At 39.8% G+C, this 18,076-nt stretch overlaps 1 protein-coding gene across 28 annotated transcripts in view; it reads left to right on the top strand.

Moving 5' to 3' along the window:
* Positions 1–18,076, top strand: part of DST (dystonin) — a 736,344-nt gene that overhangs the window by 626,068 nt on the left and 92,200 nt on the right. For 22 of the 28 annotated variants that reach the window (XM_077487826.1, XM_077487828.1, XM_077487825.1 and 19 more), the window contains 5 exons: positions 2,897–3,056; positions 10,116–10,442; positions 13,101–13,185; positions 14,363–14,604; positions 17,058–17,264. In XM_077487826.1, coding sequence (XP_077343952.1) covers positions 2,897–3,056; positions 10,116–10,442; positions 13,101–13,185; positions 14,363–14,604; positions 17,058–17,264 — 1,021 coding nt within the window. The remainder of the gene's footprint in view (positions 1–2,896; positions 3,057–10,115; positions 10,443–13,100; positions 13,186–14,362; positions 14,605–17,057; positions 17,265–18,076) is intronic. The other 6 variants (XM_077487838.1, XM_077487850.1, XM_077487856.1 and 3 more) reach the window with 1 other exon arrangement.

The following is an 18,076-nucleotide window of genomic DNA, read 5'->3' as shown; positions in this document are numbered from 1 at the left end:
CCATGGATGTGCACCCTGTAATTTTATGTGTATTTGTAAAACAAAGTTTATATACCGTATATGTAAATCATTTGTTGGAAAACTTACTAAAGTAAAACAAAATAAAATTGACCAAACTTATTATAGCTATAGTTTTTTCTAAACCTCTGAAATGAAAAATAAGTAAAGCACGTCCTTCTATAATGTGTCCTTGCCCCTATCCAAACCTTTGAGTGTGATTTCCATCGCCTCTCTCATTCCTTGACAGTCATTCATTGACAGTCTATGCCAGTACCAGATAATCCTGGGAGATGCCCCCCCGTCATGCAGCAGGTGATCAATAGCCTCAGCTGTGCATGTTTCCCTATGAGACTGTGTAGAGGGGGTCTGTCCATTCCCTCCACGCAGGTCTCAGATTACACACTGCTTTTATGCCGTGCAGTGTGTGGCATCAGATCCCTGGCCCCTGCCTACAGGAAGCTCAGAAATAGCCCTTTATCTGTGTACTGTGAATAGTTGTAGAGGAGATAGGGCTTCACTTAAACAGATACAATGTATGTAGGAGGATTTGTTTCATCTCTGTGTATCACCTGAGACTAGTAACTTCACTCGGTATATGTAAGAATTAACAACCACTTTAATGTAAAATAGACAAATACAAAGCAAAATATTAATACATATGTTTTATTACATTCTTGAAAAGCCACTCCAAGATACAATTCTTTACTTTAGTTAAGTATATGGATACACGGGGCTCATGTTTTGTAGGGGTTTTCATTGGAGAAGGTTCATCTTTATTTAAACTATCTGAGATTGCTGCACCAGACGCACAGGGAAGTAAGCCAGGATGTCTCATATATACTATTGGGGTCTGTTCACTTTTTCTGGATGAGCCAAAGAGCTTTTTGCACATTTCGAGTCTTTCCCGAGCCGCCTCATGACCCAGCATTGACTGACATAATATTTAAACACAGCACATATTTCATATTATTAAATATTTCAGAGTGATCACAAAGTAATATTTTATATAGCCTTACTAATCTGAGAGTAAGTCATGGTAATTCCACTTTCATATCTATGTATTAATGTTTATGAACTTCTGCTGTACTCCAATATACATCAGTTAAAAACTTCAATATATTATTGCATTGAGAGCCAAAGTAATGATAACAATAAAGTGAAGGAAGCAGCAGACGAGTTCATAAGTGCAGAAGTGAAACTGTCGAGAAGCTGAAGCCAATGCATGCTTTTCCTAGAATAATAATATGTTGAATCCGCCCAAAACTGTTTATTTAACTATGTAATTACATGTTGTGGCTCTGGCTTTTCTCTCTGCTCCGGTGAAGTCATTAGAATCCCTCAATGTAATTACAACACAACCTTATTATTTGTCTTTATAGAGAAGATGGAGCATTGCATTACCGGATGCAACTTAGTTTACCACCATGACTACATTGCCTGATCATATCTTTCTTCGAATTTTTATTAAAAAATGCTAAATATTTAGCAACTACAGCTTAGGACTATCATGGTATTACCTAAAGCTGGCCATTCACATTACAGTCTGATTGCACGATTTCCTTTAGATCAGCCAACAAGTAGGTTGTGCTAGGACCTGTCTAGTTGGATACAAATTGAAAAATTTAGGTAGGCCCTCATATTACATAGCTTTGGTCAGTCTAAAATTCATTGTACTGAGATTGTATGGTCAGGTTGTAACATGTGTTGAGCCTTTAGCTACAGTTTAAAAGTGGTTGTAAAACCTCAGATGTCAAATATGAACAAGGCATAGCCCTCTATGGTGTGAGCATGAATTGTCATTTCTGTCTGCTGCTTTGTTCCTCTGCTATCAGTATGAATAATTTCAAGTTTTCTTGACACCAAAAGGAAAAAAGGTGACATGGGGGGGACTACAAGCTGATTGACAGCCTCAGCTCTGTTCCTGTGGGCTGTGTGAAAGGGGGTGTGTCCCTGTCCTCCAATCAGCTCTCAGAGCTCTCCTCACTGAGCTCTGCAGAGTATTATTTCAGCTCTCTGACCCCTCCTCCATATTTTTTAACTCTTAGACTTAAAAAATTCAGCACTTTGAATGGATCTGGAGAAGAGAAGACTGCAGATAAACAGGTGCAACTTATGTAGGAGGATTTGTTTCATCTCTGTGTATCACTTGAGGCCAGTCACTTCACTGGGTACATGTGAGGCTTGGTTCACACCTCTGCATGTGGCTGCGAGCACTGGAATGGATGCGATTCCCACAACAACCCACAGTGAAAATGTGGTGCTCTGTTAAAACGCACGGGCCTGCCATTCATTCTGAATGGTACCCCCACGCATATAAAATCGCAGTGCGTGTGTTGGTGCAGGAACCACAGGGAAATCGCCTGGTCAAAAGAACCAGGCGATTTCCCTGCGGCCGTGTTTTCAAAGTGTGAACCTAGGGCAAGGGATTACTATGACTTTAAGGGAAAGTTATAGACCACTGAGATTTCATGTCAATTTTCTGTTCATAATTTCCCTAAATTATCATTAAGGGCAGCAGAGTAAAAATGTCATTCCTGCTTGCAACAACTCCCCAGAACTCTATGGATCAGCTAAAGGAAAGTCAGACATGGTTTGCTTTGAGTCTATTTTCCATATTCATTTGACCACCATGTTGAAAAGGATACATGTTTAACAAATAATCAAAATTTCCCTAATGTTGCTTATGTGAAAGTTCCACCAAGCCAGCAGACAGTATGGCAGTGTTTTACTTGATATCCGTCTCCGTCTCATTCTCACCGCTTCCACCAGCCAAACCCACTACAAAGTTGTGATGGAGATACCGGAAGATATAAAATTCAGACAGAGAAAAAAAGAATATATAATGGCTAAAATAATATAATGATGTAATATCATACATTAATGTTTTCACCTATAGGAATCGTCAGCTGGAAGGTATATTGATTGTAGCAGAACAGTTCCATGACACCTTGGAACCTCTGTCTGAGTGGCTCAGCAACACCGAAAAGAAGCTTGCCAATGCAGAACCCATTGGTACACAGACATCTAAACTCCAGGAGCAGATTGCTCAGCACAAAGTAAGAAAGACTACATTCCAAAGTTTTTTCTTGATCCTCTTTCTAATCTTGATATTGAAGCACTAGCTTTTAGTTTTTAATATTTGAAAGAATAGACCTTTTTTGTAAATAGTGCTCAATTGATTTAGACCGGAATTGTTAAAATATATATATTTTTAAATTTAATATAAAACATTTTTAAACTCTGAAGCACTGTGAAATTCACTTGTGTACCCTTGTAGAGATGTTATCAGTATTTCTGTTTTTATATCTGGTTTTAGTTAGGTAGCATGTTCTGAGATTGAATTTGTGTAATAAAAAAATTCAGCATCATTAAATGAAAAAGGAGATAGATGAAGATATTGAAACATATATTTCTCTAGCTGTATTTCCTCTGTTAAGCTGGGGCGCCACATACTTGTTACATAGTGATTTCAGAAACCATAAAGTAGGTATACACAAGAGCAGTTCCGGTACTGTCCCTAAGAACATGGACTTCAAACTGCAATTCTCTTCTTTCTTCTTTTTTCAACGTATGTGTGTATGTCATCAAGACTCTGAGGGTGGGGACTAATCAGTGAATGTATGGCATATACTGGAATTGAATGATTGTTGTGGGCTGCTGGCGCTACCTCAGGCTGGTGTTAAATCCGAACCTGCCTTAACCATTTATTATCCCTAAAGGCTATATATATATATATTGCACCCGTGTTTAATATTGTATTCCTATTATTGTGATTATACCAAAAAAGGTTTTTTTCTTTATATCCTTAATCCAACCAAATGTGACTATACACCACTTATGTTAATTACCATATATGAATTCACTGGGTTCATCACTTATTTCAAAAGAGCTGAAAACAAAAACCATAACCAAAACACAAAAAATCAAAAAGAACCGAATAATATTCAAACTATTCTGTGATGGTGAAAAAAATCCCCATGTATGGGAAGTATAACATCTATACCTCCACTGCACGTGCACAATCCTTGTGCTAATTATTATTTATTATACTGTAGAGGCCCCCAAGCCTTAATAACTAGATTTGTGTGTACCACCAAAAACCTAAAAAATGCAACCTTATTCAAAACCAGAAAAATTATAAACAAAAAACTGAAAATGTGTAAAAATAAATGTGAATAGAAACATGTAAAAAATCATATATATAGTCCAAAGATAGTCTTTCTTCAGGTATTCCCAGAAGTACAATTATTTTGCTTCAAGTGACAGAAAGGTGACTTTTGTGATTATGTCTGCTTATTGGTGACTTCCGTGCTTTTCCCCCTCAAGGGTCCCCACTCACCGAATCCACGCACCCCCTAGGGGGTTACACGCCTGTAATCTGTGTTCCACTTTATTGAGGATCCCACTGCTTGGCTCTGTCTTCAACAGGTCCTCTCCAGGATTTTTAAAGGAGATGGGAGAAAAACTCTTTTGTCCGCCAGTAGTTCCTCAAAATGAAAAAAATCCACTCATGGTGTAGTATTTTGGTTTACTAAATACTTAAGTTGGGGGGAAGGGGAGCAAGCTACAAAAATCTTAAAAAAAGGGTTTTCTTTATAAATATGTATATATGGTGGGAGACTGGTAGCCACTTAAAAAATGCTTTATTGCAAAAAAATTATAAAAAAACTTTTCCATATGCCACAAAAGTTTCTGCACAACACTTTGTACAAAAAAATCTTTTTAGATTTTCCACAACATTGCAATCTATAACAGTTGCACTGCAAAAAATTTTTTTTATATATGTATAGCAGTCATACACTTCAGAAAATATAAAAAATCAAAAAGAATTAGTAATAATAAAAATAAAAATATATAAAAAATTGTATAAGAAAGCAACAATACAGTCCTTCTTTATATACTTATGTATAGCAGCGCTGTGCTCAGTCATATGAGGCCTATACCCCTAAGTATACACCCTCCTTCTATGGTGGGGAGCTCTGATCTCTCTTTAGGGGGTACCGTTTTCCAGGCTCTATAAGGCTACTCATATGCTGAATAAAGATTATAAAAAATTAATATTGTTTAGCTTTAAATGTTGGGCATCTTTGCATGCTGCTTATGTCTCTGCATTTTGCTGCTTACCGTATATACTCGAGTATAGGCCGACCCGAATATAAGCCGAGGCCCCCAATTTACCCCCAAAAAAACTGGCAAACTTATTGACTCGTGTATAAGCCGAGGGTGAGACGTGTGTGTCCGTCCATCCCTGTGTGTCCGTCCATCCCTGTGTGTCCGTCCATCCCTGTGTGTCCGTCCATCCATCCCTGTGTGTGTGTGTGTCCATCCATCCATCCATCCCTGTGTGTGTGTGTCTCCATCCATCCATCCATCCATCCCTGTGTGTGTGTGTCTCCATCCATCCATCCATCCATCCCTGTGTGTGTGTGTGTCTCCATCCATCCATCCATCCATCCCTGTGTGTGTCTCCATCCGTGTGTGTGTGTGTGTGTGTGTGTGTGTGTGTGTGTGTGTGTGTGTGTGTGTGTCCAGCCTACCTTTGTCCCGAGCCTCCGTCCCGTGCCTTGCCTCCTTGCCTCCGTCCCGTGCCGTGACTTGCCTCCTTGCATCCGTCCCGTGTTGTGCCGTGCCTTGCCGCCGCCGTCCCGTCCCGTCCCGTGCCGTGCCTTCCCTTGCCTCCGTCCCGTGCCCTCTTCGTCGGCGGCCATTGTAAAGTTCAAAAGCTGCGCCGCCGCCTTCGCCTGTGATAGGCGGAACACTGAATTTCCCAGCAGCCTGTGTTCCGCCTATCACAGACGTCGTATCATCCTCGTCCGTAGTACGAGGATGATACGATGTCCGTGATAGGCGGAACACAGGCTGCTGGGAAATTCAGTGTTCCGCCTATCACAGGCGAAGGCGGAGCCGGAGGCGCGGCTTTTGAATAGAATGGCCGCTGTCTGTCTGCTCGACACGCTGATCGAGCGGGCAGACAGCGATGACTCGAGTATAAGCCGAGGGGGGCACTTTCAGCCTCAAAAAAGAGGCTGAAAATCTCGGCTTATACTCGAGTATATACGGTATGTCTGTGCAAAGATGCCCAACATTTAAAGCTAAACAATATTAATTTTTTATAATCTTTATTCAGCATATGAGTAGCCTTATAGAGCCTGGAAAACGGTACCCCCTAAAGAGAGATCAGAGCTCCCCACCATAGAAGGAGGGTGTATACTTAGGGGTATAGGCCTCATATGACTGAGCACAGCGCTGCTATACATAAGTATATAAAGAAGGACTGTATTGTTGCTTTCTTATACAATTTTTTATATATTTTTATTTTTATTATTACTAATTCTTTTTGATTTTTTATATTTTCTGAAGTGTATGACTGCTATACATATATAAAAAAATTTTTTTGCAGTGCAACTGTTATAGATTGCAATGTTGTGGAAAATCTAAAAAGATTTTTTTGTACAAAGTGTTGTGCAGAAACTTTTGTGGCATATGGAAAAGTTTTTTTATAATTTTTTTGCAATAAAGCATTTTTTAAGTGGCTACCAGTCTCCCACCATATATACATATTTATAAAGAAAACCCTTTTTTTAAGATTTTTGTAGCTTGCTCCCCTTCCCCCCAACTTAAGTATTTAGTAAACCAAAATACTACACCATGAGTGGATTTTTTTCATTTTGAGGAACTACTGGCGGACAAAAGAGTTTTTCTCCCATCTCCTTTAAAAATCCTGGAGAGGACCTGTTGAAGACAGAGCCAAGCAGTGGGATCCTCAATAAAGTGGAACACAGATTACAGGCGTGTAACCCCCTAGGGGGTGCGTGGATTCGGTGAGTGGGGACCCTTGAGGGGGAAAAGCACGGAAGTCACCAATAAGCAGACATAATCACAAAAGTCACCTTTCTGTCACTTGAAGCAAAATAATTGTACTTCTGGGAATACCTGAAGAAAGACTATCTTTGGACTATATATATGATTTTTTACATGTTTCTATTCACATTTATTTTTACACATTTTCAGTTTTTTGTTTTTTGTTTATAATTTTTCTGGTTTTGAATAAGGTTGCATTTTTTAGGTTTTGGTGGTACACACAAATCTAGTTATTAAGGCTTGGGGGCCTCTACAGTATAATAAATAATAATTAGCACAAGGATTGTGCACGTGCAGTGGAGGTATAGATGTTATACTTCCCATACATGGGGATTTTTTTCACCATCACAGAATAGTTTGAATATTATTCGGTTCTTTTTGATTTTTTGTGTTTTGGTTATGGTTTTTGTTTTCAGCTCTTTTGAAATAAGTGATGAACCCAGTGAATTCATATATGGTAATTAACATAAGTGGTGTATAGTCACATTTGGTTGGATTAAGGATATAAAGAAAAAAACCTTTTTTGGTATAATCACAATAATAGGAATACAATATTAAAGCGGGAGTCCACCGGGACTCCGCGTTTTTTTTTTTTTTTTTTAAAAGCCAGCAGCTACAAATACTGCAGCTGCTGACTTTTAAATAGTGACACTTACCTGTCCAGCGCGCCCGCGATGTCGGCACCCGAAGCCGATCGCTCGCTCGGCTGCCGGGTCCCGCCGCCATCTTGGGTATGGGAATCAGGAAATGGAGCCTTTCGGCTTCATTTCCCGGTTCCCTACTGCGCATGCGCGAGCCGCGCGGCGCAATCCGGACGGTCCCCGCTGCCTCTGGGAGCTGTGTGTTTCCCAGCAGGCAGCGGGGCACTTGCTGAAGGGGGCGGGGCATTGCGGAACGGGGGCGTAACCTACGCTCGTTCCGCAGACAGCTAGCCCGGAAGTGGGTGCAGTTACCTGGATTATCCAGGTAACTGCACCCCCCTCCCCCCTGAAAGGTGCCGATTGTGGCGCCGGAGGGGGGGAGGGATCAGATGAGCGGAGGTCCATTTTAGGGTGGACCTCCGCTTTAAACACGGGTGCAATATATATATATAGCCTTTAGGGATAATAAATGGTTAAGGCAGGTTCGGATTTAACACCAGCCTGAGGTAGCGCCAGCAGCCCACAACAATCATTCAATTTTCAAACCCAGGTTGTTTAATGCAGCCTGTGGTTTTCAGGGAGGCAGCAACCTCATAAAAACAATTACATTTTTATATTTTGCGAAATTAACTATTAAGAGAAAAAGGATCTGGGGGTACATAAATATTCATATATATCACTGTTCGATTGTGGCCTATTCCATAAGCGCGGCTTTCTTTGCATAATTGATATACTGGATTTGCATCAAGGATCCTGCATTAAAGCTTCCAGAAAAGATATTGTGGGGGTTATTTAGTAAAACTGAAGACTGCAAAATCTTGTGCAGTTCTATATAGAAACCAATTAGCTTCCAGGTTTTATTGCCAAACCTTAACTGCTGAAATTAGCATTCAAGTTGAAATTAGAATCTGACTGGCTTACCATGCATAGCTGCAGATTCTGAGTGTACCACTTTAAAACTTGTGGCTTGAATGAATTGTCGGTCTGGCAATACACATAAAAGTTCAGTGATAAAAACGGTATGGGATTCCCCCACAGGGGAACCCCGAACTAGAATTTACAAAAAATGCGTGCCCCCCCCCCCCCAAATTCCATACCAGGCCCTTCAGGTCTAATATGGATATTAAGGGAAACCCTGCACCAAAATTAAAAATAAAAATGGCGTGGGGTCCCCCTCAAAATCCAAACCAGACTCTTCAGGTCTGGTATGGATTTTAAGGAGAACTCCATGCCAATTTTTTTTTTAAAAATGGCGTGGGACCCCCCCAAAAATCTGGTATGGATTCATACATGTCCCCTGGGGCAGGGCCCAAGTCCCCAGACACTTTTTACAATACCATGCATATAAGCCTTTAAAATTAGCACTTTTGATTTTCCATGTTCGTATCCCATAGACTTTAACGGTGTTCGCGTGTTCAAACACATTTTTTGCCTGTTCGCATGTTCTGGCACGAACCGAATGGGCGGGTGTTCGGCCCATCCCTAATCTTAAGTATGCTTTAAAGACTAGGTTCACCATTTCAGGAAAACAGAAAAGGTGAACTAATGCCAGGTATCCTGGCCACCCCTTCAGAATCCATTGCACATAGTGGCAGTGATGCCCGGGGGGATAATAATCCATCATAATGCTTGCAATGGCAAGCATCATTGCTCAGTGAGACTATGTAACTGTGCTGACTGATGAGAATAGTTTCTTTCTTATGGGACATCTTACCAGAAGAATAATCCTCAGATGTGTTTCCTATTGGTTAGCATGATCATGTGGCTGTATTGACCAATGAGCAACTGCCATTGTGAGTATTATAATGGATACTTAATTGGGGGCTGTGTATTGCGGTGTAAAGACTGCTGCAACAGCCTCATGGGGCATCAGGCCCGCTGTGTAAAGTGGGGTTTAGTGGATTGGCCAGGATATTTGGAGTTGGTTCACATGTTTATTTTTCGTGAAAAGGTGAATGTACAATTTTTATTGCTGATGGAGTGTGATCAACCAGGGCTTTAGACCTCACACACATGGACACTATTTGTGCAGGTCACATCAATTTTCTAGCATGTTTCTGCACTTGCAGCTGCTGCTTTCATAGTATAAAATGTCTGTACACAGGTTTACGTGGCTACTTGCATCCATACAACCATGGTTGCTGACAGTATGACCTTACTATGTGCAGATTTATTGAAACAGCAGATTAAAACTGCGTACAGCCATTCAGTACTATGAAGTTCAGTAGCTGTGTACCCTGGGTGCTGAAATACACCAGCAGTTTTGCCCAAAAGTGCTTGTGTGCATAAGGTCTTGTGTGATTAGCAAATATCTTCATTATACTCTAAAAAAAAAGTTAGTGCTTCAAGTATCTTTGCGTTGTTATGCTTTCATCTGATTAACTTTGTTCTGCTTTTTCACTTTGAAAACTTTCTCACTAAAAGACTTCACCTGAAGAATATTAACCTCAGAAAGTCAGCTATGAAGCTCATCTCTTCCTTTCGCACTGCCTGATTAAACTAACAACGCACTGATTGATTTTTATATTCCATCTTTATCATTTGTGTTTATTTCATTTGGCCATATTTTCCTCCTTTTTTTTTTCTTTTGGTGGATTCACCTTCCTCATTTAGGCACTACAAGACGACATTACAGCTCAAAATTCACTATTGCACCAATCTCTGAGCATTGGCAAGTCTTTAAAGGCACTGAGTTCCAGAGAAGAGAAGGAGATGGTTCAGGAAAAATTAGATCTCTCACAGACACGGTACATGGAGATCCAAGAGAGAAGTAGCAGGAGAAGTGAACTTCTACAGCAGGCACACTGCAATGCTCAGATATTTGGGGATGATGAGGTTGAGCTGATGAACTGGCTGACTGAAGTACTTGACAAGCTGAGCAAACTGTCAGTTCAAGATTACAGTACAGATGTACTCACAAGGCAGCACACTGAATTGCTGGTATTTTACATTTGTTCATTTATTTTGTATGTCCTCTTTATGTTCATCATCATTTGATTTACACTTTTTTTATTTATTTATTTTATTTAGCACCATATATACATTACGATCCGTTTTAACAGGCTTGCTGAGAAGAAAGAGATGCTATGCATTAACTGGCGAATATAAAATATACATTTGGGTAGACTGAGATTCTTTCCAGTAAAAGTGAAACTAATATCAATTGTACAACAAACATTACTTAGGACCAGGTCTTGTTTTTTTGAAGCTTGGAATCTTATCTGTAGGTGGTTACTGTAGCAAAATGACATGTCAGACGAAAGCAGTATTAAACCCAAAAACAAAGGTGTATTAAATTAAAGCTTATCAATACTTAGATGCTGTGGTTGCATTTGTTTTCTTCTTTTAGAATATTTTTCCTTTATTTTCCCCTGGTGATCTGGCCAGTAAATCAGTGTTTTTTAAAATTCTTTATTTATAGTATACATTAAAGCCATTGTTGTGCAAAATGTGTGACTTTGCATTGTTCCAACACAAATAAATAAGTACAAAAACTGAAAAGTACAGTATATGAGCAGTCTGAAGCCTGGAACAATGGACTACAATATAAACAATCTAACAGAAGTCCTCTATCTTGTAAGCCCCATGTGGGGTTATTCGTATGAATATGAAAGAAGGTTATGTTACGTTATGGACCCATGTGTACTAGTAGTGGCCCCAGTTTTTAGGAGATTTGTAGAAAGTTGGGCAAGTGTATCAGGATGTGGTATTTGTCCCACTATCACTGATATGATTTGCTAAGGCCTCCTTGTATTCTGAAGAATATCTGAACTGTTTTTTTTTTTTGCCTAAGTCTAAGGGAGAGAGTGAGATCCTCATCCACCATCATTAAACACTAACCCAGTGTGGAAGGATTACTTATCTTCCATTTGAAGTTATACAGGCCCTTTATGCGTTAATTAGGTGAAAAAGTAAAAAACATTTATGTTTCAGAGAGAGTGGGCTGAGGTGTAGGAGTAGAGCCATAAGGTTATCTTCCAGGTGGGATCTGTATTGTGAGAATTTGCAGATCTAAAAGACTGGGTAGGATATTCATTTTTAGGATGTTATTTCTTCTGAACCAAGTGTAGGCAAGCTTATTTCAGGAATGTAAATTACGTTTTATCTTAGAAAAGGAGGGAAGATTTCCCAGAAGGTATCTGAGCTTGCTAGGTGCCCATCTAAGGGGGAAGTTGGATTTGATGTTTTTTTATGCATGTGGAAAGCATAATCATATTTAGAGCTTCTGATCTTATAATTTCATAGGACCCAGCATGTTTCCCATTCACCCAGGGGGACTCGGGTAGAGTCTGTTCCTTTTTCAATTTCCTTTAGCAAACCGAACCATCCAGCAAAAGTGGCAGTTAGATGGTTGATATACACCATATAACACTGACGGGGTGTTTACAATGATTAGCTTTTATTCATCATAAAACCATTATGTAAAACCTTTCAAGAAACAAAAAAACTTGCTTAAAAGTGTTAGCAGAAGTTCAGTTTTCATTTTTTTGTCAAGTGCATCTAACACTACCCTCTCCCCAGATTTACAATGCTGCTGTCCAAAAGTGTACCCGTTGCTTCGCCATCCAGAGTGGAGCCACTCTAGACGGGAAGTGTGTTACTGGCTGGACAATAGGGGAAAAAAAGAAAAGTAATGCAGCCACCACTAATTATTGATAAACTGCAATATATAAAACATTTTGAGGGGTTAGTACCACCTTAAGTATGTACTCGTGTCTATAGGTCCTCTATTGGATTATCTGTGTAAACATGGGTAGCAGTCACTTGTCTGCTATTGGGTACCGGTTCAATATGTCTTCTATTTTACAGTATTCAAGTTTCAATTTTACTAAAGATATATTATAAGTACCTCCAAATGTACTTGAAGTGTACACCAGCCATACTATTTTGTAGTATTGGAAAGAGCAGAGAAGGGTTAGTGGTTTTGAATATTGTCTTTGCCTCAATGGCCAAACAGAAAATAATGGGGAATTCTCCCAAGAGAAAAAGGAATTGCAATAAAAACTTGGTATGGATCAAAACCTTCCCCGCTCTATTAATAAGTATATTTATGCCCACCTTTGTTTTCCTCTCACTTCCTGTCTCAATGGCCAAACAGGAAGGGAGGAAAAAAATCTTCTCAAGAGGTAAACAGGAGTCAGAGAAGTTCTGGCCTTCCTCACTCTGACGGAATCTGAAATTTTTTTTTGCTTGTTTCATTTAGCCTAGGTTCACACTAGAATGTGGTGCTCGAAACTCGCGATCCATGGATGTTTTCCTCACCGCATTCAAATCGCACTGCCCTTGCAATCTGCAGCGGGTGTCAGTGCAATCTTAACGTCACCCCAAACGCAGGTTTCAAAAGTGGTGCATTTGCCTTGTACAAAATGACCATGCGATGCAGTTTTAGTGCGCTTCTAAAATTGGTACATGAAGGAATTTGGTGCAATGAATGGGGTAAAATTTCACCACTCTGAATTGCATGTGAATTGTACAGTAATGCGGTGCAGTTCCTGTGAGAGTCATATGGAGTTCATAGTTTGAACCGAGGCTTAAGACATAGGCACCATTCATTTCAGCAGACTGATATATGATCACATTTTAAATGCTTTCTCACAGCTCCTTCAGGAAGATATTGTGCTCAGGAAGCAAAATGTGGACCAGGCCATACAGAATGGATTGGAACTGCTTAAACAAACAACCGGTAAGTGAGATGTTAAGCTATATTTATGGGTAATTAGCAATCTACAAAAACTGAACCTACAAAATTATTACTTTGACTAATAGGACTCAGTGAGCTATTAGTGCTGACATGATGTAGGCTTGCATTGATGGATCGTTTTACAATAGTTCATGATGCTTCTAAGATCATTCGGAATTCAGTGACAAGTGCAAGACCTGCTGCTAGCTCCCTCATCACCTCCCCCCATGCTCGCCTCCAAGACTTTTCCAGAGCCTCTCCAATCCTATGGAACTCCTTACCCCAATCGTATCCCCTACTCTATTAGCTTTTAGGCGATCGCTGAAAACCCTCCCCTTCAAAGCCTATCCTACCCACACCTAACAACTGTTTTTTCATTTTCTCAATCTGATCATCCCCTGCAGCTATTACCTTTTGTTCCACTTGACCCTCCCTTCTAGACTGTAAGCTCTAACGAGCATGGCCCTCTGATCCCTCCTCTATTGTATTGTAACTGTACTGTCTGCCCCCATGTTGTAAAGCGCTGCGCAAACTGTTGTTGCTATATACATCCTTAATAATAATAATATTTGACCTGCAGTTGACCTCCTAACCTGCAGTTGACCCTCAGGCGGGTTTTCCATTGCACAGACTTTGACAAGAATAAAAGCCTGTCAACTCAGTCCCTTAGGCCGGCCATACACAGTTCGAATCTCCGTTGGTTCAGCAGGAACTGTTAATGGGCAGGCTGAATATACCAACTTGGGTACAACCAGCCTGCCAGATTCTCTTGCAATTATCAGTAGTGGCTGCTATAGCCACTAGCGATAATCAATGTCTTCTCTGGGTGAGGGCAGCTTCGCCCACCTCCCGACCGGGAGGTGTCAATGGCCCGACAGGAGGGATTCCAGTGGTTGCAGGAAAGAAATTTGCTCTGTGCATGACCGGTCTTACTGCTGCAAAGATTCATCTTACAGATCAAACCACTTATAGGGGCAATAGCTATTAACCAAATTAACAAGAATTTGAAACAATTAAAGAACTGGCTAAAGCATTATGATAGCAGTCATGCACAGGAAAGGAAACTCAATGTAATTGGACAAACATATTAGCATTATGAGGAAATGCTCATTTCTGTGCTAATAAAGGAAAAACTTTACGTAAACTGTGCCTAATGCTTTATCATTTCATTTTTGATTAGGTGATGAAGTGGTCATTATACAGGAAAAACTAGATGGGATCAAATCAAGATATTCAGAAATCACAAACCTGAGTTCAAAAGTTTACAAAGTCTTAGAAGAGGCATTAAACCTTGCAACACAATTCCATTCAACACATGAAGAGCTGAGCCAATGGCTGGACAAAGTGGAAATAGAACTGAAGAGCTATGATCTGCAGAGCCATAAACCAGAGGAGTTGAACACCATTCAACAAAGAAAGAAGGTACAAGATAATTACATAAAGATTTGGGTCTGTTTAGTAGCATAGTACATAATTGGTGTGTAGTAATATTTGATAGCGTTCCTAATATTTTATCCATGTAAATTAAGGAAAGCTAACTTTTGATAAGTTTCCATAGATTACAGCATGCTATTTCTTTTTGTCAGTTAAAGTGTATATAAACTCTAAAGCCCCGTACACACGAGCGGACTTTTCGACATCCAAACTCCGACGGACTGAGTCCGGCGGACTATCCGATCGTGTGTGGGCTGCAACGGACTTTAGCGAAGCTAAAGTCTGACGGACTTTAGAAATGAAGCATGCTTTAAATTTTCCCGACGGAACTCCGCCGGACCCGGTCCCCTTTGAAAAATCCGCTCGTGTGTGTGCTACTCCGACGGACTAAAACCGACGCTAGGGCAGCTATTGGCTACTGTCTATGAACTTCCTACGTCGAATCCAGTCGTACGTCATCACGTTCGACTCCGTCGGAGTTTGGTGTGATGGTGTGTGGTCAAGTCCGTTCGGTCGAAAAGTCCGCCAGAACTCCGTCGGAACTCCAGCGGAACTCCGGCGGAACTCCTTTGGAGGTCTGTCAGACTTAATTCCTCTCGTGTGTACGGGGCATAACAAATAACTTCTATTATTTTCTCCCCTTTTGGTTTAGTAAACTGCTAAAAAGTGTTTGCCAGTATGCTGAATGTATTTGCACATTTTGGCATTTTTACCACATAAAAGCCCTTCTCCGGCAATATGACAGCCATGGTGCCCCTTGTAACCTGTGCTTTCATCTTCACCTGGTATCTTTCCTGGTTCAGAGTCTTCAGCCATCTTGATTGGCTGTAATGACATAACTCCTGCATCTGCACATATGGTAGTTACTTTGTCCTAGCGCATAATCATGCCAGGAATATACCCTGTGCTGTGTGGCTCAGGGTAAACTCAGAGAAAGAAGACACTGAAAGGCAGGGAGATGCATTTATGACACACTCTGCGCACACCTTACCCATGCACCTGCACTGCAGCCCACCACAAGACAAGGTAACACACTACCATGTGCTAAAAATTGCATTCTACATTACTAAATATGGTGTATGTCCCTTTATTGTCCATTCCATTATGTTGGCATTCCATTAATTTGCAAGGGATGCCTTAACAAAACACAACACCTGTAAACACAAGGCACTAAATTGGACAGGTTAGAAACCAGCCAAACTGATCTTGAAATCATGGTATAAAAGTAAAATAGCACAACAAAATTCTTGAATATGTATTTTTTTTTAACAGAGATGTTAAATATGTATGTTTATTGAAGAGCAACTTTTATTTTATATAAATACTAGGTTTCTGTAAAGAACATAATCTACAGGTCCCCCCCAGAAAAAAAAAAGAAAAAATGAATAAATTGCAGCTTACCAGTCCTTAGATAAAGTGCCTACAATAGTTCTCTTTTCTCTGACTTGTCTTTATTTTTATCTTTTGATTCTGCCATTACCATAGGTTTAATCCTAACATGACAACACACATTCCCCATTCTGTAACACAACAGAAACAAGATAGGACTATGAAACCCTGTCCCTCCTATATAGCATAGAGTTGCATGGTTCCATAGTCTTCATAGATAACTTAGAACATTGCATATAATAGAAGTCAGCACAAGCAGAAAGCATGCAAAGCTATTGGCTCTAAAGTAGGGGTTGGGAACCAGCCAATCACGGTCTACCTGTCAATCATGGCCATCTGACGGGTGGATCACGATGCTGACATGCCACCATCTCCTGACCGCGTCTGTCATCTTTCAGAACAGAGCCGCTATTTGGAATATGCAAAGAAAAACTGTGGGAAGCATTAGTAAGGGGCGGAGCTGGGCAGGAATAAGAAAGTTTGCTCCAATTGGTAAACCATGAGAGTCCTTGCCCAGCAAGCACAGTGTTGTATCTCTGTTATCACTGCTACAGCAGGGTCTGATGGGACGCATGCTGGAGAACAAACTGGTAAATGAATGCTGGATATTTGTGAAACAACAGCAGGGGGTCCAAAAGGCAGCAGGCTGTAATGGCTGTCCCTCAGTGATGAGTGTTATATTTCCTATAATGCAGATGCGTGATTCTGCCAGATATCAAAGGCTGACCCCTTTACACTGCCCTACATGATCAATCTTCTGACCCCTACCCCTAATCTTCTGGCCTTACCTACCACTGACCTCTGTAAACTGCCCTACCTACTACGGAACCCTAGACATACTACTTACATTGGCCAGAGCTTTTACGGTAGGCTTAGTTTCTATTTTTACAATGATGTTTGTTTTCTTATATTTTTATATGTTTTTTTTTTTATGCTGTCCTTACTTTTTATTGGAGCCTCGTTAATTTCCTAACAACAACAACAAGTTTACATTTTTGTTTTGATATGTTTTACAGTGTTATGTGTTAATCCTTAGTGCCTTCTTTTTTCAGGAACTTCAATCAGAAGCCAGAACGAACAAGGCAGTGCTGGACTCCCTGAATGAAGTTAGCAGCGCTTTGCTGGAACTAGTGCCTTGGAGAGTCAGAGGAGGTCTTGACAAAATGGTGACAGTAGACAATGATCGCTACAGATTAGTAAGCGACACCCTCACACAAATGGTTGAAGAGATAGATGCTGCCAGGTTGAGATCTCAGCAGGTACTGAAAATCTATTTTTGTTTTTTTTGTTTCAGTTTTTGAAAACAAAATGGCAATCTTGGGACTAGAACAAATTATAAAAAAGATGATGTCATCAATTTGATATGCATCTACAACCAAAGCATAGCTTGAAAAGATTTCAAGTGGTGTGAGATATTAGCACAACTAATCTGTATATTGTAATAGCCATCTGGTGTCATTGTTCACACATCAATGTAAGATAACATAAACTCTGCTCACAATGATGAAGAAGTAAAAAAAAGATAGAAATTCTATACTACTATCTTACACAGTTCCTTTCCTAATCTCTTTTTTTTTTTTGAACACCCATGATTTCTTTCCTGAAAAGCCCCAGATGGTTAGCTGCACCATCCTGTTATTGTTAATAATAGGATTAATGAGGCGCTGCACATCAGTTTGCTTTGAATAATCTAGTCTTCCACTCTAAAAGAGTCCTTATAATAAATTATATTGTCAATTTTTTTTACAAGCACTTTTTCTTTTGTAATGCTTCCAATTCGATTGTTTTGTAAAGGCTTTTTATCTGATAAATATATGTACTTTAAAAAAAAAAAAAAAAAAAAAAAAAAAATATATATATATATATATATATATATATATATATATATATATATATATATATATATATATACACAGTATCTCACAAAAGTGAGTACACCCTTCATGTTTTTGTGAATATTTTATTATATCTTTTCATATGATAACACTGAAGAAATGACACTTTGCTACAATGTAAAGTAGTGAGTGTACAGCTTGTATAAGCCTGGATTCACACCTATGCATTTTTAGGT

Source organism: Lithobates pipiens, unplaced genomic scaffold (genome assembly GCF_037356315.1).
Source record: "Lithobates pipiens isolate NorthernLeopardFrog02 unplaced genomic scaffold, aLitPip1_a1.2 Scaffold_18, whole genome shotgun sequence".
NCBI classification, from domain to species: Eukaryota; Metazoa; Chordata; class Amphibia; order Anura; family Ranidae; genus Lithobates; species Lithobates pipiens.
The sequence above is the reverse complement of the archived record's forward strand: the minus strand, read 5'-3'. Positions and strand labels throughout refer to the sequence as shown.